This window comes from Aspergillus uvarum (assembly GCF_003184745.1).
Source record: "Aspergillus uvarum CBS 121591 unplaced genomic scaffold BO82scaffold_1, whole genome shotgun sequence".
NCBI classification, from domain to species: domain Eukaryota; kingdom Fungi; phylum Ascomycota; class Eurotiomycetes; order Eurotiales; family Aspergillaceae; genus Aspergillus; species Aspergillus uvarum.
Window position 1 is genome coordinate 169083 of NW_020291298.1, and position 25752 is coordinate 194834.

A 25752-nucleotide genomic window follows, 5' to 3' on the forward strand; every position below is an offset into this window, starting at 1 on the left:
GCAGGCGAAATCGGCCACTGATCGCGATCGTCCGGGTCAATTGATGCAATTGCTTCTCGACCGTGGAGCCGATCCCAACCTTGCGGACCTTCACGGCGAGACCGCTTTGCATTGGGCAGTGAAGGCCGGTGACGAGCAGATGGTGGAGCTTCTGCTGCAAAAGGGCGTGCTATCAGAGGTGGCCGACCTGCGGGGCCGCACACCCTTGTCGCGGGCCGCTGAACGGGGCTATGACAAGATCGTCGTGCTCCTCCTCGACAAGGGTAACGCAGACCCAGATAGCAAAGACGGGCGAGGGCGGACCCCGCTCTCCTGGGCAGCCGAACATTGGCATCTCAAAACTGCGAGCCTGTTGGTAGATTATGGAGCCAGCGGAGACATTCAGGACCACGAGGGACAAATCCCTCTGTGGTGGTTGGCCAGCAACACGACCAGAAGAAGTATGCTGGCGCATGGGGCCACATCGCCCGACGTTGATTTTCAGAGATGGCTGACGGTGCTTGGGCCTGGCCCTGGAATTGAGCCTATGACAAAAGCTCGACGTACGTTCCTGGCATGGGCAAGCGAGCGTGGTGATCAAGAATTGGTCCAGCATCTTTTGAGAACCACATGGGCAGACCCTAATTCAATCGATCGTTATCGCAAAACGCCCCTCATTTATGCATTGGAATGGAGCCACTATGAAGTGGCCGATACGCTTATGCTGGGCGTTGGAGATGATGTGGAACGAAAGAAGGACGTTGTGTCTTTGCCTGTGATGATTCAGGAAGGTCGTGCGCGACTACTGAAACCTTTCCTCGAACGGTACAAGCCCAGTCTAGAAGGAGAGGATGAGTACAGCTCGATTCCCTTAATGAGGATGGCACTCCAGCAGGCCGATAGACCCACCGTGGCTGCTCTCTTGGAGCACAAAGCTCGCATTGACGAGTTGGAGAACGGAGACTGGTTCGGCCCTTGTAGTGAAGGGAAACCTACTGTGAACCTGATGCCATCACGCAATTTTCCCACCCAAGGCCAACATTCAATCCCAGTGATGGATATGACTATTCCAGAACGTGACCGGGCAGGCCTGATCGCCTTGATGAATCATCGGCTGAACATGCTGGATCTTGATGAGGGTTTGAACTTCGGGGCTTATAGCCGTGGAATCAAGCCCAGTGTAGTTGTTGATCTGGTGGCTCTGCGGGACGGACGCAGAAAGGCGCGGTGGATAACAGCCGACATTTTACAAAGAGAGATCAAAGCGCTACCCAAGACAGTCGACGAAACCCACCTGATGTAGGTCATCTATCACCTCACTGTTATGTGGCTTCGTTACTAACCATTAGCCCAGGCTCTTCCGAGAGAACTATGTCTGGGAAACGTATTGCCCTTTGACGGAGACGCCCAACGAGATGAACTTTTCTTTGGGCCACAAAAGTCCTTGTAGAACATTCATTTTGTTCATTCGACTTGACATCAGAATTGGAGACTTGCTGACGGATGACGACGACGAGAAGGGCACGGTCCGAATTATCGAATGGGCAATGCTGGAGGCACCACCGAAAGCAATTCACTACTATAGTAATCTACCTTATGGATGGATCCCACAAAATGATCTTGGACTAGTGCAACTGTTTATGCAGACCTGGCGAGAGGACTGGTTAATGATCTGCCGAGAGGCCAGGAGGTATCTCGGGCGCCTGGTAAGTATTGGCATTATGCTCAGTGGCGGCTAGTGCTAATACTCGCAGCGCACGCATCAGTTGACTGCTCGGGGGAAAGATGATCGACTCATCGATTCCATAGCGAAGCACATGCAGCGATGGACTCACGTTCAGGGATTACTGGCGGAGCAGCTTAGTCAAGTCCGAGATTTTGTCGCCCAGTATCAGCGGTTTAGTGAGACGCGTAGATTCACCGAGCAGATGCAGGATATGATCTCTGAGCTTGAACGGGATATCTCAGGACAGATCGACAAGCTGGAGCAGACGGTTCGCGACCTGCTCCAGATTGTAAGAAACTCCAGCCTCATCTTCGCGGTGTTTCCCGCTGATATGTACAGGAATTTGCCTGGGTGTCGATCAACGAAGCGCATCGCTCGACTAGTTTGGCAACCAGTATGAAACGACTTAGTTGGATCACGGTAGGATGCCATCCGGAGAGTATCAACATAGCACTGACGAGCTGTGCCCTCGCAGTTTATCTTTCTTCCTTTGACTTTCGCCTCTGTGAGTATTCCATCTGTGGCAGTGAAGAACAGGTTGCTCACCTTGTGTAGAGCTTATTTGGTATGAATGTGGATATCCTGGCAGATAACCCATCCTGGCGTTGGTATCCTCTCATTGGGGGTGTGCTTCTGCTTCTATCTGTCGCCAGCTGGGTATTTTTCAAGTTCATCAACGTGAGTCTCAGCCTGCAGGTTCTCGCCGACACCCACTAACCAACGACTAGATGGAACAATGGCTGGAGCGTAGAGTTGAGGATATGGCTCGCAGCGCAGGTCACTCGAAGAAGGATCCTTTGTTGGTATAGTAGAGACCTATTGTATTGATGGAAGCCTCAGGACGACATGAAGTTCATTTCCAGACGCGCGCCCGATCTGAGATTGATGCTAAGGAGTTGTAAAAGTCATGGAGCAAGTGCGTGTGAATTTCCAAGGTGGGTGGCTCCGCAGCCTTCCTACTGCGAACAAACAGCACAAACAGAGGTGATGGATCAGATCTATCGAGGCACCATTCGATTCATCCATCGCTCCTTATTCCACTTTACAGCCTCAAGATCAGGATATCTTTTGTGTAAAGTCTCCCAGCTTTGGCCTCTATCTACTCTGAGTTCTTATGACAAACTAAATTGCGACACTGATCGAAGAAGTTGTCGTCTATACCAAGTATTTCTGGATATCCTGAGATCATTGCGGAGTAAACACCAGAGCCCATGATACACATGCATCAAGCGTTGTATGTTTGAAAAGTACTCAGCCGAGAAACTGGCGAGTTTGTGCTCATTACCACATAGGCGGACTGTCCCTTCATGAATCGCTACAGTTGAGCACCTTCCAGTGCATTCCTTGCCATTCTCTTTTCTTCGAGCTATAGCTAACTGTGTCTACTCCAATGGCCAGATGATCTTGGCTGACAGCTTTTGAAATCCCCTTCTTGGGTTTCTGTTCTCGAAACAATCGAAAGGAGCCATATTGACACGAGCATAAGCCGTATTGGATCTGTCATACCCGGCGAAAAATATTCCCGACGAGAGGTCTGGCAAAGTTGGCCTCCGCAGCGGCATGAGGGTCGAGATTCAAGCCAGCCAGAGGGGATACTCCCCGTGAAGGGAGAAGCAATCATTGAACCGAATTAGAACTTGCAGCCAGGGGAAACCCCCGAACCGAAAGACCCAATCACTCTCCAGTCATAAAGAAAAGACTGCTATAACCTACACGGACATTCCAGGGAGTAATTAGCATGTAGCGCGCCCGTGCTCGCCGCGTTGAGCAGCCTCGGCAATGTTTACATACAATAGGGCAGGCTGAAAGAGGCAGAAGAGAGGTTTCTAGCTGTCTTGAGTGGCTGGGAGGCAATAAGTGTTGACCATCCTTCAGCGCTCGGAGCCAGAAACAATCTCGGGGTGATCTATCAAGACCAGGGCAGACTAAAGGAAGCCGAAAAAAAGCTTCCAGCAAGCCCTGGTCGGCTTTGAAAAGCAGTTCGATCGCAATCATACCGTCACACTGGATACTGCATGTAATCTGGCAACCTCTACCGGGCTCAGCAGAAGGGACAGAAAGCGACGGCGATGTACCAGAGAGCACATGCAGGCTACGAGAGGAGCTTGGGTCTCGATCATGCCAAGACCCGCGAGACGGCGGAGAAAATAAGCCTGCTATCCTCGTCTTCGAGGCCCAGTAAGCGAAAGTTGATGATTGAGTTCTTCCGTGGACGTATCTGATAGCGCCATCTGGTCCTCTTCTGGCTCTTACTATGTGCGGGTCCGACGACACTTTTCAGCCTCTTCTATGATGATTGCCGCACTTCCGATCCGCCAATACAATGCACGTATAAGACACCTGTTTCCGGGAATACCAGACATGTTCGACCGATGGCACGAGCGCAGCGGGCCGCAGTCCCACCTCCCAGAATTGCGTGGCATCTGGTCTGGAATGCGCCAAGCCGGTAGCAACAGATGACAACTGGAACTGCTCATCTGGCAGTCACTAGCCCTAGCCGACTTGGGTGACAGACTAGAGGTAGAGTTCTGATTGCGCGGTAGTTCCAGCGACTTGGAAGGGAAATAATAGTTCGTGCATGATTTCAACGCGGGCAACTGGGCACATCGCGAATGTTGGGGTCGACTAGGTCGCCGACGTACAGACATACAGTCCAAGAAGGAAGCAGAAAGCCCTTTCTTCTCCTCCGATTCCGGGAACCTACCAGGACTTGAAAAATGCTGCCTTATGACGACCATTACTTTTCCTCCGTCATTGTTTGAGCAATGGCCTTCCCTGCAAGAGGGCTTCTTCCTTCAACTCTCAGAATGGATGCAGAATCAGGGATGTTACAACTGGGATCGCCTCTCATCTGGCTCATCTGGCTCCTCACCTTCCATGCTGGGCAGAGCCTCTCCCAGATAACCACCCCGTCGTGGGCCATGATTGATCAGAACCATGCAAGCTTCGTGGGATGGTATTACGCCACAGGCGACCAAAGTGAGAAAAAGAGAACAACACACACCCAGCCCTGCAATATCGATGCTTCTGACTCGGATTCGCCCGTAGCTCCGAAACTATTGGTGTTACCGATGGGGGAAACATCGACAACACAGAATGCATACATTACGAACTGTTACCTCAGTACCGTATGCTCTATTCCCACCACATGCACGCAAGGGACCTTGGCTTCCGAGGTTGGGGGAAGCACATATCGCGCATTCTGGCAGCATATAAGAAGATCCGATACCTACTACACCCCGGCGCAAATCCCAAACGGTCCGCACTGGAGCTTAGCCCTCATCCTCATTTCCCTCAGGCACCCAAAACATACCCCTCCGTCCCCTCATCCTCCCTCTCCACCCGGATCGCCTCCCACTCCACCCAATCCAGCACGGGGACTCGAACAGGCACGACATCCAAATTCCGCCTGACCAGCTCCTGTTTCTCGGGCGACAGCCGCGCCGCCACCGCCGCCGGGGGTCCATGCAGATGCATGTAGAGCTGCACGCCGCAGACGCCGCAGAAGCGATGGCCGGTGAATTGCCGGCCGAAGCGATACTCCCGGAGCTGGTTGCGGGGATCTTGGATTGCCACGGCTGACTTCGACGGGTAGATGCATACATTCGCGTTCTTGCGCCTTCGAGTTAGCAGAATAAATGGGGCAAAAGAAAGAGGGGGGGGGGATGACTAACCCGTTGGCAGATACTGCAATTATCTTCCTTAACTTGGACGTGACGGAGGGGCGGGCTTGTCACGGTGATCTGGATCGCTCCGCAATGACAGCCTCCCCTGTATGTCTTTAGATCTTGGTCCGTGGTGGGTTGCGATTCGGTGACGGACGGTGTTTGCGGTTCTTCGTGAGCGAGTGGTAATCTGCGCTCGAGCTCGGATTTAAGCATGGTTGTACTGTACAATTAGGGGGACTAAGCAGTGCTTACTTCGTTACAGAGAGATGAAACGGGTTTACGTCCAGCAATGCTCTTGCCTACCAGGGGATTCTCTTAGCGATGACCATGCTGACAGTCTTGTGGGAGGAAGGGCCAGGAGCCTCACGCTGACACCTATACCAGCCTGGCCCGAGACGATGAGGTGATTGCGGACCGTGATCTGGGTACCGCATGAAGCACAGAACTAGAACCGGTTACAAGTCAATCGCAGAAGTCAAGTCAGTGGGGCCAAATCTGCATCAGTGAAGATGGTTCAGCGTACCTCAAACTCCCCCTTCTGAGTCTTGTATCTGGCTAGTGTATCGCGGCCCTTGGTGAACCTCAGTTCATCATTTTGAGTGAAAATCCATGGACAGCCTCTTTTCGCGCAGATTCTACATGGGCAGGCGAAAGTCGTCTGGAATGGACTGGAGAGATGGATCTCGAAGCGCACGGTACCGCAGTGGCAGTTTCCCGGATATATAGTGGTCATCGTTGCTGAGTGAGCTTCCGAGGAGACGAGCATGTATGTGGGAAGTGGCGATTAGAGGTGGGTTGGTGGGGGCGGGGGGGGGGGATCACGAAAGACGCAGGCGCTTGTAACCTAAATATACGCACTCGGATGCCTTATCAGTTACCACCGAACTGAGAGCCATCTATAGAGCCGGTCTTGCATCCGACGATGACAGGGGTTTGAGTGGTGAGACGGAGAGGGAGGATCTAATCCCCGTAGATATTCCTATTGCCTTTGGATGTATCTGGAATGTCGATACAGTGTAACTAGCAGAGATCTGTATGCGTAAAACTCAATTTACTTTATTCTGGTAGAGCCAAGGCCGAAATACAGGCTGTCAAGCCTTCTCTACTTCCTCTGATACGGATGTTGGGACTCGAGCATGTGCTAATTGACTAGCGTGAGTGTCAATCTAATGACAGACCGAATACAGTGGCTTACATCCAGAACAAACATCATGCTTAATCTCTTCGATTCAAGCATGCATGTGCTACTTCTATTCACACCCATCATAGCTGCCCTATGCTCGCTAGATGACTAGGTAACTTACACATGCGTTAGTAAGCTAGATATACAGCACAAGTACTATCGACACAGCCTCGCTCAAGACGTCCTTGCCAAATCATTCAGCCACGCGCCCATTACTCAAATACCAACCATCCTCTACCAGTAATCCACATCAATCCAACCTCAACGTCATAAAACACGTCCCCGCACGGGGGACATAATCCCCAAACGCGTCACAGAACCCGAACCCCTGCCCAGCATAGAACTCCCGGGCCGCCGCAAACGACGCGTCGGTGCCCGTCTCCAGACTCAACCACACATACCCCCTCCGCCGCGCCTCCGCGATGATATGCTGCACGAGGGCGCGCGCCACGCCCTTGCGGAGATGGGCCGCCGCCGTGCGCATGGACTTGATCTCGCCCGTCGTGGGGGAGAGCTCCTTGAGCGCGCCGCAGCCGAGGAGATCCGGGCCGTGCCAGGCCGTATACATGGAGATGGCGGGCTGTTGGAGGGCCGGGAGGTCGAGGACGTAGCAGGACTCGGCGGGCGATTTGCGCTGGAGGTCGGAGACGTGGAGGGCCAGGAGGGCGCGGGTCTCCGGGCTGGAGAGGTCGTCGATCTTGATGAGCATGATGGGATGAGAAATGCGGGACTTTCAACGCTGGCGGTGCGGGCTGGCTGGCTTGGATGAGAGGCAAACGGGGCTTCGTTGTGGGGAAGATTGACGGGTTGATACCAACTGGAAGCGTAAGGCGGGTGAGTCATGCCAACTTTGGCGTGAGAAATAAACTTTCATATTATCACAATCAAGTCAATAAGAGATCTATATTGTATCTTAGGCTTTGTCATCTTATATCTTTGACTTCTCAGTGGATATACATAGTAAGCGGATAGGCTTCAGAACAAGAAAGCTTTTGGTATGATCAGCATAGTACTACCAGCTTTGATGTCTCACACAGCAACAGCCGCCTGACTCCTCGTATTGGATCTATTTTCTCAATTCATAGTTCTTCTAAACTTGAATGTTTACAGTCTGCCCATCTCACTCCCAATTCTGTGTGCAACTAACTATCTCTTGGACTTCACCTCGACTAGGACAAAACACTAGACTTAGTCTCTGCCCGAAAGTGAAATGCGGAAAACTGTTATGTTAGGGCTCTTAGGTTTCCCATGACGCTCAAACTCAACGCTATTTTGCGGGTTTATTTTGCCTTCTTCTTGACTTTCTTATCAACGCTCTTTAGTGTCTCTCTGTCGAGTTCCTCAGCTAAGATGCTCAGCGAGAGTAATTAGGTTGAAAGTCACAAGATCATGTACTAGTTGCTACTATTGCATGTATCGTCTAGAAAAGTCAGGTTGAGGAAAAAGAGTTACTGTAAATCGCAACCTGAATCAGATGCCACTGCAACGTCACTTCGTGAAGGCTCAGCTTACCTGCTCCCTTCACGTCAGACCAAATAGCTGGCACAGTAAGAATGAATTGAAGATTCATAGCACTCGCAGCTATCCCCAGACGCCGCTCCAGGACGCCCTGAGCGTATTTGATAAGGTGTCTCAAGTAGTTCGCTGTCACCTAGACGGCATCCTTGTCAAGAATGGCGAGCAATTTCTTCGAGCAGAGGGACGGCGAATACATTGTCTCCTGTTCCTCGTCGAGAATCAGCTTGATGCCTCTCAAGGCATCCATGAATGGGCCAACTTGATAGCCCCAGCTGGCGGTTCGGGCTTCACCGGATATAGTGGAGGGGACTTTCACTGAGGTTCCTATGAATGAGGGGTTAGAATAGTATTTCGGTTGAAATAGCTGCGGAATCTGACATACTGTTACCTCCACCAGGCCAGGTGGACAGCACCTCGATCTCGCCGGCTGATTCTTTGAAAGCCCAAGCAACTCTACTCTCCATGGAAGCATGCATACCACAAAAGAGTTCCATGCATGTGTCAGACTCACCCACTGAAGGTTGTCCCAAAATCCACGCCAACGACAATCGAAGGACCTTGCGCCATCTTGCTGTTGCGTGCCGGGTAGGTGAAATCAGACCGAGTGAAGGTTTTGAGCTGGAGGTAGGAGGAAGAGACTGATCAGGCACAAAGCTCTTTACTTCTTCGAGGGATGATGAAGGCGGTAGCGATCCGTTCCGCCAGCAGTCGCAATCATGACAAAGGATCACCAGACCTCTGAGATGTCATGATACGCGCAGATTGCGTCAGTTGGTGGAATTGCTGGAGTTGATGAGTCGAAAATTCTGTGATGGTCATCCCAGGTACTCCTCCTGTCACTCCCAACCATCCGCATAGCAAAACCCAAGTGTAGGATATTCACCCCCAACAGGAACAATGGTCCGTGTTCTGATTTCAAGTGATGGGCGAGTACTTGACCCGGAGATCAAGCAAGAAGACACATGTCTGAAGAATGGCATGCTGGCAGAAAGTGATGAAACGACACCAACGCATCCGGTGAGTTATAGTGCAATCTATCCACCTGCTTCGTCACCACGCTAAGCGAAGTTCATCAGTGGACCTTCATTCCTGTCTCGCGGGGAAAGGAGGAAACCAAACGGCAAGTGATAGCCAAGCAGGAAGCCGAATCCATGCCTGAGAAAAGAAAGGTACCGCAGCTGCGGGCGACGCAAGAAGCAGCAGCGCGGGAGGAAGAGGCAGAGAAAGCGAGGATGGAACGAGTTTGGCAAGAGCGCCACGAAGCTCTAGTCAGGCAGCGGTTGGCAGATCGAGAGATAATCCAGCAACAAGAACGCCTGTTGCGCCAGGCACGGGAGGAAGTGACGGAGAGGGACAGACGTCACCGGGAGGAGCTCGACCGATTGTACTCCAAGCTAGATGCTCTGCAGATTGGCTCGTCCAAGCTAGTGGGAGATGATCTGATCGTGAATCAGATGCGCCGGCTGAATCAACTCCTGGACAACTGGGTCAACTTCAACTTCAAAGATGTGAGAAAGATAACACCAGAATTGAGTGAGACAGACAGGCCGCTCAATGCGCCCCAGCGACGGGCCTGGGTTCATGCCACTGTCGCCAATCTCATCCATGCTGAGATATTCAAACCCTACCACTTCGGGTTGCCTGACGACCCTCTTGGTGATTTTCTGTCTAAGATAGAACGCAACGTCCGAGGCAACTGTACGTATTTTGCGGGTGAAAGTCTTAACATATATGAGTCCGTACTAAATCTTGCCAGGTTCAGAGAACGAGCTCGATGTCTGGAGGGTGGCTACGAGCGTGGCAATCCAGGCGAGCTCAAATCGTCGGTCCGAGCTTGTGATCCGCAGCGTCGTCCAAGGCGCTGAAAGAATACTCCGGGATTTTTCTTCCACTCAGGAAGTATCAAGGCAGGGCCAGCTTCGAGGACTGCTGTGGAAATGTGCGACTCTCAAGCTTGCTTTGAGCCGGCAGAAACAACGGTTCTTCTTCTGCTGTAGTCCATTGGGAGTGATGTTTGACCCGCAGTCTATGATTCTTGGTGGAGGCGACGGGCAACCAGCCTCTATAGTTCGATGGTCTCTGTGGCCGGCAATTGTGAAGACGGTTGACCAGCGCGGTTGTGTTTTGGAGCCAGAATTAGTCTGGACAATGGAGTCATGATGAACAATTTCAGTCCGACTGAGGAAGGAGAGGGGGGCGGGGTTGTTCCTTGGAATAGTATCGAGTAGTTCTGCTCTGGAAGCGGCTTGCATCGAACTTGCTAACAGACCGATTTGCTGGAGGTGGTTCATTTTGGCTATATTTTGCTTGAGTTGAAATTGCTTGCATTCTACACCGAAAAATAAGAACCCGAAATCTAAGTCTATCTCTATGCAAACATCCCCTCACTCCCCACCCCACTCCTCAAATAACTTCGCATCCAACGCAGCATAGCCCTCCACAACCCTCAGCCCACGCAGCCTCTCCTCCTCGATCCTCTGCCAGGGCCAATCCTCCTCATTCCACGAATGAACATTCCTCTCCCTCTGCTCCTCCTTCACCGCATCATCACCACCCCCGGCGTCCAACAACACCTCCCTCACAACCGCCGCATCCACCCCCGTGGCCGTCCCCGTGGCCGTAATCCCCTCATCCAGCAGCTGCCCCTCCTCACTCCCACTCTCCCCCGGCGTCAAGCTCCCACCCCCACCCACCGACGAAGCAACCGACCCCGCCGGCCTCTCCGGCAAGAACCCACTAGCCCTGAGCACCCTCTCAGGGGGCACCGTAACCCGCCCCTTCTTAACCACATACTTACTCAGCGCGGTAGCCAACAACCTCCCCTTCCCCTTCCCCATCCCCATCCCCTTTCCCTTACCCCCAGCCTGCGGCCTCACAAAGTAACTAATCATATACACCCACTTCTCATCCCAACTGATCACCCTCGAAGTGATCTCATACCGCTCGAAGGGCTTGATCTCGCGCTTGAAGCTGCAGAACACGCTGCCCAGGGCGATGTACAGTCCGAGTTTGCTTCCGCCTTTGGGTTGTTGCTTCTCCGCCTTCCCGGATGATGCTGATGATAGAGAGGAAGACGCAGACGCGAGTTCGGCGTCGAGCTCGCGGTTCACGAGGCGGGACCCCGGGGTGAAGATGCGGGTGGCCAGGGCGGTGCGGGCGATGTCCAGGTCGGAGAAGTAGGTGCTGTTGGACTTGTGGAAGTTGTAGTCGGTTTCCAGGATCGGGGTGCGCGAGCTGATGGTCAGCGGGAGGAAGATCGGGTGCGTCGCGTGCGGCGGCGGGTGGGTGGATGCTGGGTGGTGCGGGTCTTGCGGGGTGCGCCGGATGTTCCGGTAGAGGTGGTGGGCGAGGCGGGCCTGTGTTATAAGGGTTGGGGTTAGTATGTTGGTTCTCTCTTTGAAAGGGCGAGGATGAGGGGGATAGAGAGGTGTTGTTGTGGTGGTGAAGGCGATGAGGGGAAGAGTGCATGAACTTACATGCCAGACCAGAGGGAGGTTCTTCAGGTTGATCAGTGCGAGGAACAGTGCCAGTGCTTTCCAGGTGAGAAGAGATGAGATGCATTCCTGCAGGAGGTTGCACAGAGTGGACAGAGAAGCCATGTTGACAGTGGTCGATTATCGCTAGCTAGCTAGCTATGCTATAGATCCCTGTTACCATCAATGAGAAAGAGAAAACAAGCTAGTGTCAAGGCGTCTCAGTGAGACAGACGTGACTGACGACACCGCCGCCTGTCTGAAGAAAATAATGACAGTCGAAACCCTGTCGCCGGGAAAAAAAGGTGCTCGTCCCCTGAGAGATGCGATTCCCAAAAATGAGACGCGATGGAGATAACGTGTTGAGCCGAGGCACGTGGAGGGTCGATTGTGCTTATCTCATCCGGCCATCCATCCACACACCATCAATCCATTATAACCATAACCATAAACCATAACAGCTTCAGCTTTCAACTTCAACCCCAACTTAAATTCCCACCTCTCCATTCAAAAGATAGCCATACAATTCGGCGGACTCGACACGCCCTGCGCACAATTCAAGGGACTACTCGACACAAAGAACGTCCACCGCCCGAGCCGCCGACACATCTCGGCGAGCCCATCGAGATCGAACATCTCGCCGATGGGCAACCCCCACCCGGCCAGCAGGTAGTGATGGAGGTCCCACTCCGGCCGGAGGGGCGGGTAGACCTCGAAGCTGACGGCGTCCGAAGCCACGGCGGCGAAGTGGTGGTCCCAGAGGAAGCGCAGCACGCGCTCGCTCTGCTCCAGCCCCGCATGCTGCGGCGTCGGCTGCCGGCTGTACGCCGCCTTCTGCTCGTCGGTCATCGCGTCCCACGTGGCTGGCAGGCCCACGCGCAGGAAGAAGATGTCGCCGCGCTGGAACTCGATGCCGCATTCCTGCGCGATCGCCTGCACCTCGTCCAGCGAGATCTCGTACCGGCTGAGCGCGTCCACCGTCACCCCGCGCTTCTCCCGCGCCCAGCTGCAGTAGTCGATCAGCACCCCGCGGCCCGCGATCCCCTGCTTCGCCCAGTGGCCGATGCCGATGCGCGCCGACTTGGGGTCCAGGATCTCCGCCGCCGTCGTGCCACCGTAAAACACCTGTGCGTTCGTGTTGCCGGTCCCGGTGGTTGATGTTGTGCGACTACTGCTGTCCTCCTCTGCGGCAGGCGGCGGCGGCGCGCTGTGGTGACGCAGCCCGTCCCATTGTGAGGATTGCTGTGGGTTGAAGTGGTATTCGTCGTCAAAGGCAACGCCCTCTGCCACCCACTTCACTTTGTGTTCGAAGGGCTTGCGCTTGAAGCCTGGGCCATGCGATGACGTAGTCAGTATACGGCATAAACAAATAGTAGTCAATGCTGGGTCTCAACCCCGCGAGCCGGACACTAACCCGGACGATTCAGCTTCTCGAGATCCCAGTTCAAACACACGCGTTCGCCAGTCCGGATTTGCGTTTGGGCTGCGTTGGCGACGACCTCTGGAGTCAATAGTCGTAGCATACCCAGTCCTTCTTCGCGCGACCCCGGCGCCGCCGGCCAGTATCGTCGCTTGTCTGGCAGGTCATCGTATTTCTCTGGGATATTGAATTCCGACATCATAGAAAGGCATGCAAGGATTGAAGCAGCAAGTAGTATACTCACGAGAAAAATGAAAAAAAAAAGGAAAGACAAGAGGGGAAACTTAAGGGACGAACGAGGGGCGCCGTTGAGAAAGGCGGGGAATCGGAGTAAGTCCGGGCGAGACTCAAGTTCTTAACGTGGACTGTGCGGTGTACATAAACAGCTCTTCAAGGCTGTGATATAATATCTATTCAGACAATGACAATACACAATAGTGGAGTACAAGAATGCAACTGAAATACACCTCCACCTCCCCCTTCACAGATCATCTTCATCCTCTTTCACACTCTGTCCTTGCTTGTTGAGTCGGGACATCTCGTGCTGCTCACCTCGCCCAGCACCTCCCTGCGTCGACATAGCAATTGCTTGACGGCCTGTGTCCGACGACTCAAGGAACTCGCGCAGTCGTCTCTTGCCCTCCACCATGGCTTGGTTCGAGGCCGCCTCCGTCATCTTCATGATGGGCCCCCACAGATTAAGCTGATAGGTCACATACGCGCCCACCGCGCAAACAAACAGCAGGAAGAAGTAGGCGGGATTGCGAAGCACTGTGGCTAATTAGTGATAATCTTTCGTACGCAACACAAAAATTCCACTTACCAGCAATGATCTCGTTCCAGCCGAGCGCAAGGAGGATACCGTAGAAATACAGCGGAACCTGCGTCATGCCCCCGATGGCACTCCGCTTGGCTTCGACATAGACGCCATCCGCCGCCTTCTTGAACCGCACCGTCAGTTCTTGGCGCTTGGCCTCGCTAAGCATTGTCATTTCCTCCTCCAGGCTCTTGCCTTCCTCTTCGTCCACTCCTCCGATCGGCGGCAAATCCTCCTCGTCCGCCGGGGTCGAAGAGCTGGGGGTGTGGCCGATCCAGCGATCCAGCGGAGGCGGAGCAGATGTCTCTTCGAGACGGAACCGGGACAGTAGTGGGATAAGCGTGAGAGTCGACTCGCGAGCCCGCGTATAGATACCCTCAATGTCGTCGGTAGGGCGCCAGATCCGGGGGACACCAGCTTCGTCATAGCGGAATTTGTCCTCGAAGTTCTCGCGCAGCTTCAGCAGCAAGTTGCCCTCCAACATTTCTTCTTCGATCTTGGCCCGTAGCACGCCCCAGGACTTCCGGCGCAACCGCCAAAGACCAACGTCAACCTCCTCCAAGCTAGCATCAAAGCTACTAGCACGGTCGGTAAATCTGCGCTCGGCATCAAGGACCGTCTCAACAAAGACATTCCAGACACGGTCCCAGAACTTCTTCTCAACAGGCTTGTCCCCTTCCTCAGGTGCACCGCCCCCGGCGCGTCCAGAACCAAGCGCATTGAATTCCAAGCCGACCGACTCTCCCAGACGAGACTGAACCCACCGCTCAACTCGACTGGCCAGCCGCCGCATCTCCTCCCGTCGCAACCGTGCGCTGACGTCGGCCAGATCTTTCTCATACAACGACAGCTGCTGCTGGTAATCGCTCCAGGCAGTCCCCTCAATAACAGTGGCGCGCGCAACCTCCTCAAACTTCTGAACTGCCTTAGACACCTCGTCATTGACAATCTCCGCGAAGTCGTAACCAGTACCCTTCTTCTGGCCAGCCTTGACAGTGCCGGAGACAGCCTCAGTGAACTCACTGATACCAGTCTTGTGCATGGCATCGAGTTGACCCTGGAAGAGCGCCTTGAGGCGAGTATCAATCTTATCCTCCAACTCTGCTTGTTTGCGCAGGTAAACACCCTTGTGGTAGCGACTGGCCTCGGTCTCAAAACTGCTAAACGCTTTACTGCGAGAGGTGCGCATGGCGGCTCCCAATCCACCGAGGATCTCCGGCTCACCGAGGCGAGCGGCCTGCGACTGCTTATCCTCAAAGGGAACAATGGCCTCGTCGAAGGCGAGCATGACCTCCCGAAGGATCTCATCGCAGCGGAATTGCGCTAACAATTCCTGCTGGGTTGGAAGGTCCAAGTCCTTATTGTTGACAATCTGGTCCCAAATGCCCTCCGCATACTTTGAGAAACCATCGGCGGGGATTCTGCGGTGGTACTCGGGTAGGAAGACACCACCATCAGAGAACTCGCCTTTGCGGGGATCGAGACTAGGATCCTTGTGGTCCTCACGGAAACGCAAGCTGAGCTTCTTGGTCTCGGCAACAAACTGCTCAGGCTGGTAACTCTTGTGGGGGAGGCCGTAAAACTGGAAATCGAAGTAATCGTGAACGGACGACTGCTCCAGGCCGGCGGGCTTCGAGATCGAGTCCCACAGTCGGGACATGTCCTCCATCAGGGTATTCTGCAGATTCTTCAGGGGCGTATTGCCAACGAAATCACGGATCACAAAGAACAAGAGAGATCGGTGGGTGGTGCTATATAAGATGAAGAGCGATTAGCGCGTGTAACTGTAAACCGTGTCCAGCGAAGGAAACCTACTTGCGATCCTTCAAGAACAGCTGCAGATTGACCTCGAAAACCGTCTTCAGCAGTCCCATGTTTGCGCCCTGGTACAGGCCGACCTGGTGCTCCCAGATATTGACAATCAAGACTTCACTGGTCGCAAGCGCAAAGAGGGCGCTCTTGCGCTCAAAATCCTGGTCTTCGCCTCTCTCGCGACCATCTGTACCCTCGACGTCCATCACCAGGATGTTATCCGCCATCGACTTGTCCCCGCCGTTCTTGTTCTTCGACAACCAGATACCCTTGGTCGTCTGGCGACGCTCCAGCTCGGACATGACTGAGAAATGCGTACCGAAGAGGTGGTTCAGGAGCGTGGACTTGCCCGTCGACTGGGATCCGAACACAGAAATGAGGTGATAGTTGAAACCCGCATGGGTGACATCTTCCAGACTTAGGTATTTTGATAGATTCGGGCTGCGATGATACCGGAGTTAGCCTAATGCGCCGAATGCACGCCAGGTGGACATCGTCCCCTGACGAGAACAATTTGGAAAATGGCCGTCCAGATGTACGTGAGATTGATCCGCAGATTGTGACTGGGGGAGAAAACTGGGGGACTGGGGGAAATCATAGCATACTTGAATTCTTTGTCGCCGTCAATCACTTGCACGCCATGCTCGTATGCAGTCTTGTCGCTGCTGCCGTTGCCAAGCGAGGCAAAATGGCCGTTGGTCGCCATGACGGAGTGACTAGCGTTCGTGCGGCGCGCCAGACGACAAAACTGAAGCGTGCTCTAGTGTGATGTATGATTGTTTAATTTGGGGGATTTGGGGTGATAGTCGCAGTGAAGTACGACTATCGGAAGCGCAAATAGAATAGGGAACGTCAGATGCGGAGACCGTGGCGAGAGGAGGAAGTAGTAGTACAAGATGAGATGAAACGGATTGAGGGCAGGATGCAAGGAGGGAACCGACAGTAAAATGAGGTCAGAAGTCGATCACCATGGGAAACGGGGAGCACAATCACAAGGCAAGAGAAAAGAGAGAACGCCCCGCTGATCAAAGAGGGAGGGAGTTTAGTTCATGTGTTGGTTGGGGTTGGGAAGCGTAGAGTGGCTGGAGGTCAGGAGGAGAGAGCCGGATGGGGACCCTTCCCTCTTCTTCCAAGTTGTTTGGTCAGTTGTCATGTCGAGTGGATTCGTCGCCTGAGCATCCAGGCCGCCACCGCCCACCCCCCGATCCCATTTCTTGCTGCTTTGGGTTTAGGGGTTGACCGTGATCTTGCCCCAACCCAATTTATGGAAGACTCGGAGGTGGAGTCCACATTTTTATGCCCGTGCCTTGATAATTTACGGATCGTACGATAGAGTAAATATTCCTTTACATGTTCACGTCATGATGTTCAGACTGACATCCCTAGGCAAAAAGATAGAGAAAGAAAAGAATGAAAGAGAGGAGAAGGTATAGATCTACAAATAATTCAAATACAATACATGATACATAGATGTGTCTCGAAAACTCCGGAACTACCCACCATCACGAGTGAATCCAGTATTCCCAGATGCATTCCTTCGCTGATACCCGCGCCGCAAGGATGGTGCAAACATTATAAGAATTCCCAGACAAGATTTTGTTCATAGTACATGGTAGCCAGTCGGACCCAGCTGTCTATTTGTCCAACACACGGGTAACCAGACCAGTGGCGACAGTGCGGCCACCCTCACGGACGTTGAAGCGCTGACCAGCCTCAGCAGCCAGGGGGCGGAGGGTCTTGACGACGACCTCAACGTTGTCACCGGGCATGATGCGGCGGGTCTGGTCACCGTCGGGGAAGCTGAACTCGGCAGCTTCATCGGCAGTACGGATGTACAGCTGGGGACGGTACTGAACACCGAATCCACTGCGACGACCACCCTCAGCCTCGGTCAGGACGTACATGGAGACCATGAACTTGTCGTGGGCACGGGCGCTGCCAGGAGCGGTGACGACCATACCACGCTTGATATCCTCACGGCGGATACCACGGAGAAGGAGACCAGAGTTGTCACCAGCGCGGGACTCGTCACAGGACTTCTTGAAGGTCTCGATGTCGGTAACCTTGGTCTTGATGACCTCGTTGGTGGTACCGACGATCTCGACTTCACTGTCCTTCTTCAGAAGACCACGCTCGACACGGCCGGAAACGACAGTACCACGACCGGGGATGGAGAAGACTTCCTCAACGGACATCAAGAAAGGCTTGTCAAGGTCACGCTGGGGAGTGGGAATCCAGGTGTCGACGGCCTCGAGAAGCTGATCGATTCTCTCGGCACCGATGTCAGGGCGACGGTCCTCGATGGCGCAGAGGGCAGAGCCGAAAATGATGGGAGTCTCCTCACCCTCGAAACCGTAGGTGGTGAGAAGCTCGCGCATTTCCAGCTCGACGAGCTCCAACATCTCCGGGTCATCGACAGCATCGACCTTGTTGACGAAAACGACGATCTTCTGAACACCGACCTGACGAGCGAGCAGCAAGTGCTCACGGGTCTGGGGCCTGCAGAGAAACGAGTATGAGTACATTTCCAGGACCAGAAACAAAAGGGCAAACATACATCTGACCATCGGAAGCAGCAACGACAACGATGGCACCGTCCATGTTGGCAGCACCAGTGATCATGTTCTTGATGTAATCGGCGTGGCCAGGACAGTCGACGTGGGAGTAGTGGCGAGCCTCCGTGGCGTACTCGATGTGGGCAGAGGAGATGGTGATACCACGCTTGCGCTCCTCAGGGGCCTTATCGATAGAGCCATAATCGAGGAAGTTGGCAAGACCCTTGGTGGCCTGCTGCTTGGTGATGGCAGCGCTCAAAGTGGTCTGATTCGAAGTGTGAGAAGTTTTCGGGGCCAGATCGAGGGAAGGGAAGGGTGATGGGAGGGAAAGATGGTGCTAACCTTGCCGTGATCGACGTGACCAATGGTACCTGTTGGATATGAATTAGTATGAAAGTACGAAAGATGAATGACTGTGATGGAGAGTGTATACCGATGTTGACGTGAGGCTTGGTACGCTCGAAAGCAGTTGCCAGACCGCGGGCAGCCAGCTTGTCTTTGGCAAAGACATGCTGGATGGGGTTGACAGCACGAGGACGCAACAGAGACGCCCGGCTGGAGCGCAGCAAGAGGTTGGCAGTTCTGGCAAGGCTCGACATGATGGCTACCTGCGATGGGACAACAACAACAGGAAGGGAAACCAAATGGAACGCGATGGACAGAAATCAAAACCAGCCGGACCGGGAAGGTTTGGAGGAGGACCTTAATCAAGCCCGGAAAATTCTAGGGAGCGGCTGACTCAGCCTCAGGCCAATCATGCCCGCAGCATTGCGGAGTCGGCCAGGAACATCCGGCAAATAAGCATACAGTAGATACACCTGACTACCATGTAGATAGCGCATGTACAGTTCCTAGGTGCAAATCCTAGCTTGCGTTGTGGTAAGAAATAGATTCATATATTACAATTGTAGACAATGGCCGATTTACAAAAGTGTGGCCTTCTCTACCGGGATAGCCGCATCAACAAGCTAGTTGTCGGGCTTCTTCTTCACAGTGATAGTGACTAACCGCCCTGGCTCTCCCTCCATAGGTTTGATTTGCATACCATTGGCCCCCTTTATCGTTTCCACCACCTTGTCCATGAGGCTTTTGACTTCCTCCGCCGTGGGGGCTCGTTTGCCCTTCTTCCTCATCAAGACAACCTCCAACTTGAAGCCCTTGGTAATGAACTCGGTGATCTTCTTCAGACGGTGGCCAAGGTCATGGCTATCGATAGCCCAGTTCAATTCCACCTGCTTCAAGGAGGTTCTGCTGGTGTGGGCTGCCTTGGCTCTGGCACGCTCTGCCTCCCGCAGAGCCATTTTTTCCACAACCTTGCAGACCGGCGGCGCGCCATCCGCTCCATCGCTGACCTTGATCAAGAACTGTTTAGAACGGTCGATATTATTGAGGACAGTCGAGCGTCGAATTGGGGGGTCCAAAGTGTTGTTCTCGTTCACTATCTGGACCCATTCCGATACAATGGCCTCGTCTTTGATGAGTCTCGCCGCCATCGATTCTGTTTTCCGGGAATCTTTACGGTTCCATTTCATTGTTCGAATGCCCATAGGTAGAGGGTGGAGGTACTGCGGTCGGACGAGGCGTTGAGGTGGGAAGAAGACCTGGCGCAGGGCTTGCGCCGTCGAGAGGAGGCTGCGCATGTGCTTCATTTTTCGGCGCAGGAGTGTTGCAGGAATAAGGATGGGCTAAAGCTTGTGATCGGATGAACCGGAATGATTGGAGTCAAAGAAAGAGCTGCAGAAGGACAAAGACCAGCTCAATCGTCCTGGAAGATAGGGGTGACGTAGCAGGCTGCAAGTCAATGACAATAATTACTGGAACAATCTGAGAATAGACGCATGCGGGCAAAGTGACAGGAAGAGAAGGAGGGAGGTTGAGAACTTGAGGTTGACCGCTTACCAGCCACAATGACAAGCGCCACGATAAGCGGAGACCACAAGAGAGACCCTGAAAGCTGAGAGGCTGAGAGGTTGAGAGCGGGCTAAATCGCCCGCACTCTCATTTGCCTCCAGGCTCCCCGTGTCCCAATCCACTCCCGTGCCGGGAGACTACCGTACCAGTCCAGCCCAGCCCAGTCCCTCTCTCTTCCCGACCTCCATCTTCTCCTCTCTACTTTCTTTCTTTTCTCCTCTTCTCCTGACGACCATCACTTTCACACCTTCCCTTCGTTGTTCGACGTCCCTCCCCCCCCCCCCTCCCTTTCACCCTATCCACGATCCTTTTGGGCTGGACCAGAGGTTCTCAGGGCGATCCTATGATTTCTATTCACTCCGACCGCTAATTCCCATCTTTACTTCTCGTCCAACTCGGTCGGAGTTCAGGAGCGTTGTCCGAAACGCCATAGCTTCGTCCCCTTGGCTTTGTCCGCATGTCGACTGGAGTTGACAGCCGACATCTCAAGGGTCTACCGTCTTTCTCTAAACCGGGTTCTAGAACTAGTCGACGTTCGATTTCGCGCACTTCCACCCCCGCAAAAGTTTCCGACAATCTGAATTATCTGGCCGATTCTAAACCAACCAACCCTTTTTCAATGTTCGCCATGGCTCAGACACAAAGAGCTCGCTATTTGAAGACCGGAGCGGTTGTTGGCTTTGTTCTGTTAATGCTTCTATGGCTTTCGCCGTCCAAGCCCTCCGTGAGCCATTTTGGAGGATCCCGTAAGTCACTTTATCCGCATCCGGAAGTCTTATTGAGACTGACTCACTGGTTGTAGAGAAGCCTTCGACTGGCGCACCGTCTTTGACTGAGAAGTGCACCAAGCCGTACGACTCTTCCAAGCCCCTGATCCAGTACGCGCTCATGATCGATGCCGGTAGCCAGGGCTCCCGGATTCACGTCTACCGCTTCAACAACTGCGGCCCCACCCCCGAGCTCGAGAATGAGGTCTTTGAGCAGACTGAGAAGAGGCAAGGCGGCTCTGGCTTGAGCTCTTACAAGGAGGATGCTGAGGGAGCGGCGAAGAGTTTGGATCCTCTCATGCAGGTGGCCCTTAAGTCGGTGCCTGAGGAGTACAGGTCATGCTCACCCATTGCCGTTAAGGCCACTGCGGGTTTGCGCATGCTTGGCAATGAGATGAGTATGAAGATTCTTGAGGCCGTTAGGACCCGTCTCGAGACTGTGTACCCTTTCCCTGTCGTGTCGCGGGAAAAGGGTGGTGTCGAAATCATGGATGGCTCGAATGAAGGTGTTTATGCCTGGATTACCACCAATTACCTTCTTGGCAAGATTGGTGGACCGGACGAGACCCCCACTGCTGCCATCTTTGACCTGGGCGGTGGTTCTACTCAAATTGTCTTCCAGCCCACCTACCCCAAGAGCCCGTCCGGCGGTATGCCCGAGCACCTGGCTGAAGGTGACCACCGGTATGATCTCGAGTTTGGTGGTCGGCACTTTGAGTTGTACCAGCACTCTCACTTGGGCTACGGACTCATGGCTGCGCGGGAAGCGGTTCACAAGGCCATCGTCGAGGCCAAGCTTGCCGCCAGCCCCACTGACTTGGCCTGGCTGGATCAGCCTATCTCGAACCCTTGCATTGGACCTGGTATGGAGCGCAAGGTTGACTTGTCTTTCGATGCCGGGCACGCTCTTGCTCCCAAGGTTAGCGTCAAGATGGTGGGTCCGAAGGAAGGATCCTCGGCCGCACCCCAATGTCGGGGTCTGACTGAGAAAATTCTCAAGAAGGAAGCCGACTGCAAGCTGGCCCCCTGCTCGTTCAACGGAGTGCACCAGCCCTCCCTGGCCAAGACCTTCGCTCGGGAAGACGTTTATGTTTTCTCCTACTTCTATGACCGGACCAAGCCATTGGGCATGCCGGATTCTTTCACTCTGGATGAGTTGCATCACCTCACCTCGACCGTCTGCGCCGGCAAGCCGGAGTGGAAGATCTTCGAGGGCATTGATGACGCTATTCCTCAGCTCCTCGACCGCCCTGAGTGGTGCTTGGATCTGAACTTCATGCTGGGTCTACTTCACACGGGTTACGAGATGCCATTGTCTCGTGAGGTCAAGATCGCCAAGAAAATCAAGAACAACGAGCTTGGTTGGTGCTTGGGCGCTAGGTAAGCCTTCTGCCCTAATTTAACGTTCATGGATACTTGCTAACTTGTTTTTGCAGTTTGCCTCTCTTGAGCCAGGAGTCTGGCTGGACATGCCGAGTCAAGGAGGTGTCCTAATGGATGATGGTGATGCGGTCTGTATAATTAATCAATATCACACTTTTCTTCTGCTTGACCTTTTTTTCATCTCGTTCATATAGGGTAGACTTGGGATGTTTGTATATGGTTCATGTATCAGACTTTTTCTTCGGCATGATTGTTCAATATTTCGATATTATTTTTAGTCTCGGTCGTAAAACCGTTCAGTCCGAACTAGTCTATAAACGTAATTGTGGAGGTCAACACGAGCGCGTGCCTCCACCTGCTAGATGAAAAAGCCAAGCCATAAAAAGATGCCCGATTTCCTGAGACAGACAGACACTTGAAAATGCACACGAAGTAAAAAGATAAAAGTCCATCCCAAAACGCCCCCTAGCCATGCAAACCAAAAAGACCCCCACCTCTACCCAAAAACTTTTTCTCAGCCTTTTTCTTTGGGAAATCAGAGATCCACAAACAGAAAACATAGGAATCACTTCTCCAACTCCTCAATCGTGGGCTTCGCCGCCGCCGCCGCCGCAGCATCCGTGTTACCCATCAAAGTATCCAAGACCCCAGAGTCCTTAGGCCGCGAAGCCAGCACGGTCTGCTCGTTGCCCGGCTGCGCGGAGGTCGAGATCTCATCTTCCGGCCGCTTCTCTTCCAGCACGCCCAGTCCGAGGTTCTAATCACAGCAGAGTCAGCTTTCCGAATAATGCTGCACACCAACAACCCGTAAGTCAGAGGAAAGGGGAAAGATGTAACCCACCATCTCAATATATCGCTTCCCATCCTCCTGACCGTCGTCCTTATCCTCCCCCTCATCCTCATCCATCGCATCATCCAACCGGATATCCTTCGCCCGCCCGGCGGCGATATCGCGCTCGAGCTGCTCGTTGGCGGTCTTCATCTGCGGGAGGAAGGCCGAAAGCCGGGAGAGGAGGTCGGGCGTCTGCTGGATGCGGTGAATGTTGGGTTTGGGGAGGGCTGGAATGCGGGGGATTGTCGTGTCCGCCGCGGAGGCTGAGAAGGGGTTGTGCGCGGGGTTATTCGCGGGGCGCGGGGCGCTGGGATCGGTCGCGGTCGTGGGGGTATCCTCGTCGTCGCTGTCTTCTTCTTCGCTATCGCTGGGGCCGGAGGAGGAGGTGTAGTCGTCGCTATCGTCGGCGGCGGCGGCGGCGGCGGCGGCGGCGCTGTGGTGGGGAGGGCCGGCGGATGAATTTGTTTGACTGCGAGGGAGGGTGGTGGATGATGCGACAGGGTCGTCGCGCGTCGAGTTGGAGGAAAGCGCGCTCATTATGATGGTGGCTTGAGGCGTGGTGGTTGTCAATTTTTTCAAGAGGAGAAAAGAAGACGAATGGATGAATTCACGATTGACTGAAACTTGCGGGCGATCGAATTGGCGCCGAAGTGGGGGCGGGCGGGGAGGAGGAAAGAGGGAGAGAGAGAGAGGAAATGTACTGTAACTGCCCCGTAACCTAGTAAACTACACTAAGTTACTGCTACAACAACTACAAGTACTACTACAACAACAACAACAACAACAACAACAACAACAACAACAGGCAATCTAATCTAGTGCTGCACAATGATGGCAGCAGGAGGGGCGCATGCACTCACCAATCGCCAAGGCCTCTTTTCCGAGCGGCTTGATCGCCCTGCAGGGGATTTGACCAAAGTCAGCCAGTCTGTCTTACTTCTATGAGTCCTGAGACTTAGTTACTTGGACTTACTTAACTTCGTACTTCCTGGCCGGCTTGCTTGATCCATGCGCTGAATCCACTATACCCTCCCGCATTCAGGGGATGTTATCTATTCACTGCTCATTCAGTTCTCAGCTCTCTTTTTCTTTCTAAAACCAATCTTCCTCCTCTTCTTCACTGACAGAGGACTTCATTACTCCTCACTGTGCCAACTCTTCCCTACAACGAACTGTTGTTGTCCATCATCACCATCCTCACTCGGTTGGCTGGCCAGATCTCGGAATAGATTCACTGTTGCTTACCATTTCCGGTCAGTACCTTTCCCTGTTTCTTAATTTATCCCATGTCTTCTTTGTTCGCCACAGTTGAACCCAGGACTAGATAACACTATTCTTGGACCCCAAACCCGTTGTCCTTTTATTCAAGCTCCCATTATACTTTTTATTGTCCGTCCTCCTCATCCCCGCGGTGCGGACTTTCTTCAAACCCAGCTGACCCCAAGTATAAGAGATTCATAATATCTCCCAAGCACAGCGCCAGCTTCTTGACTCACCAGCGCACCTTCATGAGTAGCGCATTGGCATGATCCCCGGCTCTCACACCTCCACCGCGGAGCTCCTATCATCCTAGATCCGAACGTGGAACAGACCGATCGATCTATACCACCCGAATACAACAACCAAGAGAGCCCAAGATGACCATGTCCATCAACAACACCACTAGTCCTCTGAAGGAGATGGTCAAGGTCCAGCAAACCATCCAGCCCGAAGCCAACCCCGCAGCGACCTCCCCCTCCTCCGCGACGACCCGCAAATCCCTCCACCAGAACATCTTCGGCAAGCTGCGGCCCCTCCCCTTCCAGTACCACTGGGCCGTCTGGTACGACAAGCACACGGACGCAACCAAGGAAACCACCGCTCAGGACTACGACTCGCGCCTGTACCTTCTGCACGAGGACGTCTCCGACATTGCCACCTTCTACCGCGTCTACAACAACTACCCGTGGGACAAGGTGCGCCTGCGCGATACCGTGCACATCTTCCGTAAGGGCGTGCGGCCCGTCTGGGAGGACCCGGAGAACCGCAACGGCGGGTGCTGGCGGTTCCGGGTGCCCAAGAACAAGGCGCAGGAGTTCTTCCACGAGATCGCGATCCTGTGCATGGCAAATGAGTTCCAGGCTGTGTTGGAGAAGGGCATGTTTTACTGTTTCCTACTTCAAGTTGTTCTCTGTCCCCATGCCCCCGCTGCCCCGCTCCCGCCCCTCAGCCTCCAGAACCTCCGGACCCCTGGTTTCGGCTCTGAGATATACTTCCGAATAAGCTTCAAGTCCACTGTATGCATATTATCCATATACTAACCAAAGACCCATGAAATACACAGAACACGACCATGTACTCGGCGTCTCCACGTCCGCGCGCTTCAACTCCAACCTCATCTCCGTGTGGAACAAACTCGGCGACAACGAACGCTCCATCAAGGCCCTCGAGCAGACCATTCTCGACCGCCTGTCGCCTGAACTGCGTCCTACCGGGACCGGCTCAACCGCCTACTTCTACAAACGGCATGCCGAGAACGACGGCTTCACCGAGGCAGTCGAGAAGGCGAGCACGGTGACGTGAAGTGGCCTTCGCCGTCTTGGTTTGGCCGTAGTCACCTCTTTGCTTTCTCTTCCCCAGCTTCACTTCGACTTTGATCACTACCCAACTCTTCTTTCTTCCTCATGTCTTCACAAAGTAGCCGGTTGGCGTTTGCATACGTCTCACGT

At 53.7% G+C, this 25752-nt stretch overlaps 14 protein-coding genes across 14 annotated transcripts; 4 read left to right on the plus strand and 10 right to left on the minus strand.

The window, feature by feature from the left end:
* Positions 1-1587: 1587 nt before the first annotated feature.
* Positions 1588-2845, plus strand: BO82DRAFT_349574 (uncharacterized protein). Its single transcript, XM_025633901.1, has 6 exons — positions 1588-1685; positions 1734-1994; positions 2045-2125; positions 2181-2210; positions 2261-2383; positions 2434-2845. The coding sequence occupies exons 2-6, from the start codon at positions 1797-1799 to the stop codon at positions 2512-2514; spliced, it is 513 nt and encodes a 170-aa protein (XP_025497237.1). The 5' UTR covers positions 1588-1685; positions 1734-1796; the 3' UTR covers positions 2515-2845.
* A 2154-nt stretch (positions 2846-4999) lies between these two features.
* On the minus strand, positions 5000-5586 carry BO82DRAFT_360164 (GFA family protein; the record flags this gene model as incomplete). The annotated part of the gene is made up of 2 exons (XM_025636750.1): positions 5000-5317; positions 5380-5586. The coding sequence occupies 2 exons, from the start codon at positions 5584-5586 to the stop codon at positions 5000-5002; spliced, it is 525 nt and encodes a 174-aa protein (XP_025497238.1).
* A 192-nt stretch (positions 5587-5778) lies between these two features.
* BO82DRAFT_349576 (uncharacterized protein) lies at positions 5779-6138 on the minus strand. The gene has a single exon (XM_025633902.1). The coding sequence runs from the start codon at positions 6104-6106 to the stop codon at positions 5888-5890; it is 219 nt and encodes a 72-aa protein (XP_025497239.1). The 5' UTR covers positions 6107-6138; the 3' UTR covers positions 5779-5887.
* Positions 6139-6768: 630 nt separating this feature from the next.
* Positions 6769-7438, minus strand: BO82DRAFT_349578 (GNAT family N-acetyltransferase). The gene has a single exon (XM_025633903.1). It carries the CDS (start codon positions 7263-7265, stop codon positions 6807-6809), a length of 459 nt encoding a protein of 152 aa, XP_025497240.1. The 5' UTR covers positions 7266-7438; the 3' UTR covers positions 6769-6806.
* A 769-nt stretch (positions 7439-8207) lies between these two features.
* BO82DRAFT_396977 (uncharacterized protein) lies at positions 8208-8641 on the minus strand (the record flags this gene model as incomplete). Its single annotated transcript, XM_025638881.1, has 3 exons — positions 8208-8398; positions 8457-8527; positions 8586-8641. 3 exons carry the CDS (start codon positions 8639-8641, stop codon positions 8208-8210), a joined length of 318 nt encoding a protein of 105 aa, XP_025497241.1.
* Positions 8642-8971: 330 nt separating this feature from the next.
* Positions 8972-10234, plus strand: BO82DRAFT_396978 (uncharacterized protein; the record flags this gene model as incomplete). Its single annotated transcript, XM_025638882.1, has 4 exons — positions 8972-9091; positions 9151-9582; positions 9640-9772; positions 9831-10234. The coding sequence occupies 4 exons, from the start codon at positions 8972-8974 to the stop codon at positions 10232-10234; spliced, it is 1089 nt and encodes a 362-aa protein (XP_025497242.1).
* A 224-nt stretch (positions 10235-10458) lies between these two features.
* BO82DRAFT_396979 (acyl-CoA thioesterase) lies at positions 10459-11673 on the minus strand (the record flags this gene model as incomplete). Its single annotated transcript, XM_025638883.1, has 2 exons — positions 10459-11430; positions 11551-11673. 2 exons carry the CDS (start codon positions 11671-11673, stop codon positions 10459-10461), a joined length of 1095 nt encoding a protein of 364 aa, XP_025497243.1.
* Positions 11674-12054: 381 nt separating this feature from the next.
* Positions 12055-13166, minus strand: BO82DRAFT_271669 (uncharacterized protein; the record flags this gene model as incomplete). The annotated part of the gene is made up of 2 exons (XM_025630995.1): positions 12055-12875; positions 12962-13166. 2 exons carry the CDS (start codon positions 13164-13166, stop codon positions 12055-12057), a joined length of 1026 nt encoding a protein of 341 aa, XP_025497244.1.
* Positions 13167-13308: 142 nt separating this feature from the next.
* Positions 13309-16520, minus strand: sey1 (dynamin-like GTPase SEY1). Its single transcript, XM_025630299.1, has 4 exons — positions 16202-16520; positions 15600-16037; positions 13791-15535; positions 13309-13738 (listed from the first exon to the last, which is right to left on the minus strand). Exons 1-4 carry the CDS (start codon positions 16300-16302, stop codon positions 13449-13451), a joined length of 2574 nt encoding a protein of 857 aa, XP_025497245.1. The 5' UTR covers positions 16303-16520; the 3' UTR covers positions 13309-13448.
* Positions 16521-16944: 424 nt separating this feature from the next.
* Positions 16945-18825, minus strand: BO82DRAFT_299130 (translation elongation factor Tu). Its single transcript, XM_025632011.1, has 4 exons — positions 18585-18825; positions 18494-18522; positions 18154-18416; positions 16945-18095 (listed from the first exon to the last, which is right to left on the minus strand). Exons 1-4 carry the CDS (start codon positions 18748-18750, stop codon positions 17231-17233), a joined length of 1323 nt encoding a protein of 440 aa, XP_025497246.1. The 5' UTR covers positions 18751-18825; the 3' UTR covers positions 16945-17230.
* A 163-nt stretch (positions 18826-18988) lies between these two features.
* On the minus strand, positions 18989-20013 carry BO82DRAFT_349581 (putative translation initiation factor IF3). Its single transcript, XM_025633904.1, has one exon. It carries the CDS (start codon positions 19798-19800, stop codon positions 19120-19122), a length of 681 nt encoding a protein of 226 aa, XP_025497247.1. The 5' UTR covers positions 19801-20013; the 3' UTR covers positions 18989-19119.
* A 317-nt stretch (positions 20014-20330) lies between these two features.
* On the plus strand, positions 20331-22346 carry BO82DRAFT_349582 (guanosine diphosphatase). Its single transcript, XM_025633905.1, has 3 exons — positions 20331-20808; positions 20865-22209; positions 22266-22346. The coding sequence occupies exons 1-3, from the start codon at positions 20691-20693 to the stop codon at positions 22321-22323; spliced, it is 1521 nt and encodes a 506-aa protein (XP_025497248.1). The 5' UTR covers positions 20331-20690; the 3' UTR covers positions 22324-22346.
* A 111-nt stretch (positions 22347-22457) lies between these two features.
* On the minus strand, positions 22458-23699 carry BO82DRAFT_349583 (NOPCHAP1/New4 family protein). Its single transcript, XM_025633906.1, has 2 exons — positions 23054-23699; positions 22458-22969 (listed from the first exon to the last, which is right to left on the minus strand). Exons 1-2 carry the CDS (start codon positions 23579-23581, stop codon positions 22778-22780), a joined length of 720 nt encoding a protein of 239 aa, XP_025497249.1. The 5' UTR covers positions 23582-23699; the 3' UTR covers positions 22458-22777.
* A 1024-nt stretch (positions 23700-24723) lies between these two features.
* On the plus strand, positions 24724-25606 carry BO82DRAFT_271272 (eukaryotic translation initiation factor 4E; the record flags this gene model as incomplete). The annotated part of the gene is made up of 2 exons (XM_025630984.1): positions 24724-25169; positions 25351-25606. 2 exons carry the CDS (start codon positions 24724-24726, stop codon positions 25604-25606), a joined length of 702 nt encoding a protein of 233 aa, XP_025497250.1.
* Between the last annotated feature and the right edge of the window lie 146 nt (positions 25607-25752).

Coding starts and splice junctions, on each gene's coding strand:
- BO82DRAFT_349574 (XM_025633901.1), top strand. CDS start 1,797: ATGCAGCGATGGACTCACGTTCAGGGATTACTGGCGGAGCAGCTTAGT. Junction 2,126..2,180: donor AACGACTTAGTTGGATCACG/GTAGGATGCCAT, acceptor GTGCCCTCGCAG/TTTATCTTTCTTCCTTTGAC. Junction 2,384..2,433: donor TATTTTTCAAGTTCATCAAC/GTGAGTCTCAGC, acceptor ACCAACGACTAG/ATGGAACAATGGCTGGAGCG.
- BO82DRAFT_349576 (XM_025633902.1), bottom strand. CDS start 6,106: ATGACCACTATATATCCGGGAAACTGCCACTGCGGTACCGTGCGCTTC.
- BO82DRAFT_349578 (XM_025633903.1), bottom strand. CDS start 7,265: ATGCTCATCAAGATCGACGACCTCTCCAGCCCGGAGACCCGCGCCCTC.
- sey1 (XM_025630299.1), bottom strand. CDS start 16,302: ATGGCGACCAACGGCCATTTTGCCTCGCTTGGCAACGGCAGCAGCGAC. Junction 15,536..15,599: donor CTGTTCTTGAAGGATCGCAA/GTAGGTTTCCTT, acceptor CATCTTATATAG/CACCACCCACCGATCTCTCT. Junction 13,739..13,790: donor CTGGAACGAGATCATTGCTG/GTAAGTGGAATT, acceptor AATTAGCCACAG/TGCTTCGCAATCCCGCCTAC.
- BO82DRAFT_299130 (XM_025632011.1), bottom strand. CDS start 18,750: ATGTCGAGCCTTGCCAGAACTGCCAACCTCTTGCTGCGCTCCAGCCGG. Junction 18,523..18,584: donor CAAGCCTCACGTCAACATCG/GTATACACTCTC, acceptor CATATCCAACAG/GTACCATTGGTCACGTCGAT. Junction 18,096..18,153: donor GCTGCTTCCGATGGTCAGAT/GTATGTTTGCCC, acceptor GTTTCTCTGCAG/GCCCCAGACCCGTGAGCACT.
- BO82DRAFT_349581 (XM_025633904.1), bottom strand. CDS start 19,800: ATGAAGCACATGCGCAGCCTCCTCTCGACGGCGCAAGCCCTGCGCCAG.
- BO82DRAFT_349582 (XM_025633905.1), top strand. CDS start 20,691: ATGGCTCAGACACAAAGAGCTCGCTATTTGAAGACCGGAGCGGTTGTT. Junction 20,809..20,864: donor GAGCCATTTTGGAGGATCCC/GTAAGTCACTTT, acceptor CACTGGTTGTAG/AGAAGCCTTCGACTGGCGCA. Junction 22,210..22,265: donor GGTTGGTGCTTGGGCGCTAG/GTAAGCCTTCTG, acceptor TTGTTTTTGCAG/TTTGCCTCTCTTGAGCCAGG.
- BO82DRAFT_349583 (XM_025633906.1), bottom strand. CDS start 23,581: ATGAGCGCGCTTTCCTCCAACTCGACGCGCGACGACCCTGTCGCATCA. Junction 22,970..23,053: donor GGAAGCGATATATTGAGATG/GTGGGTTACATC, acceptor TGCTGTGATTAG/AACCTCGGACTGGGCGTGCT.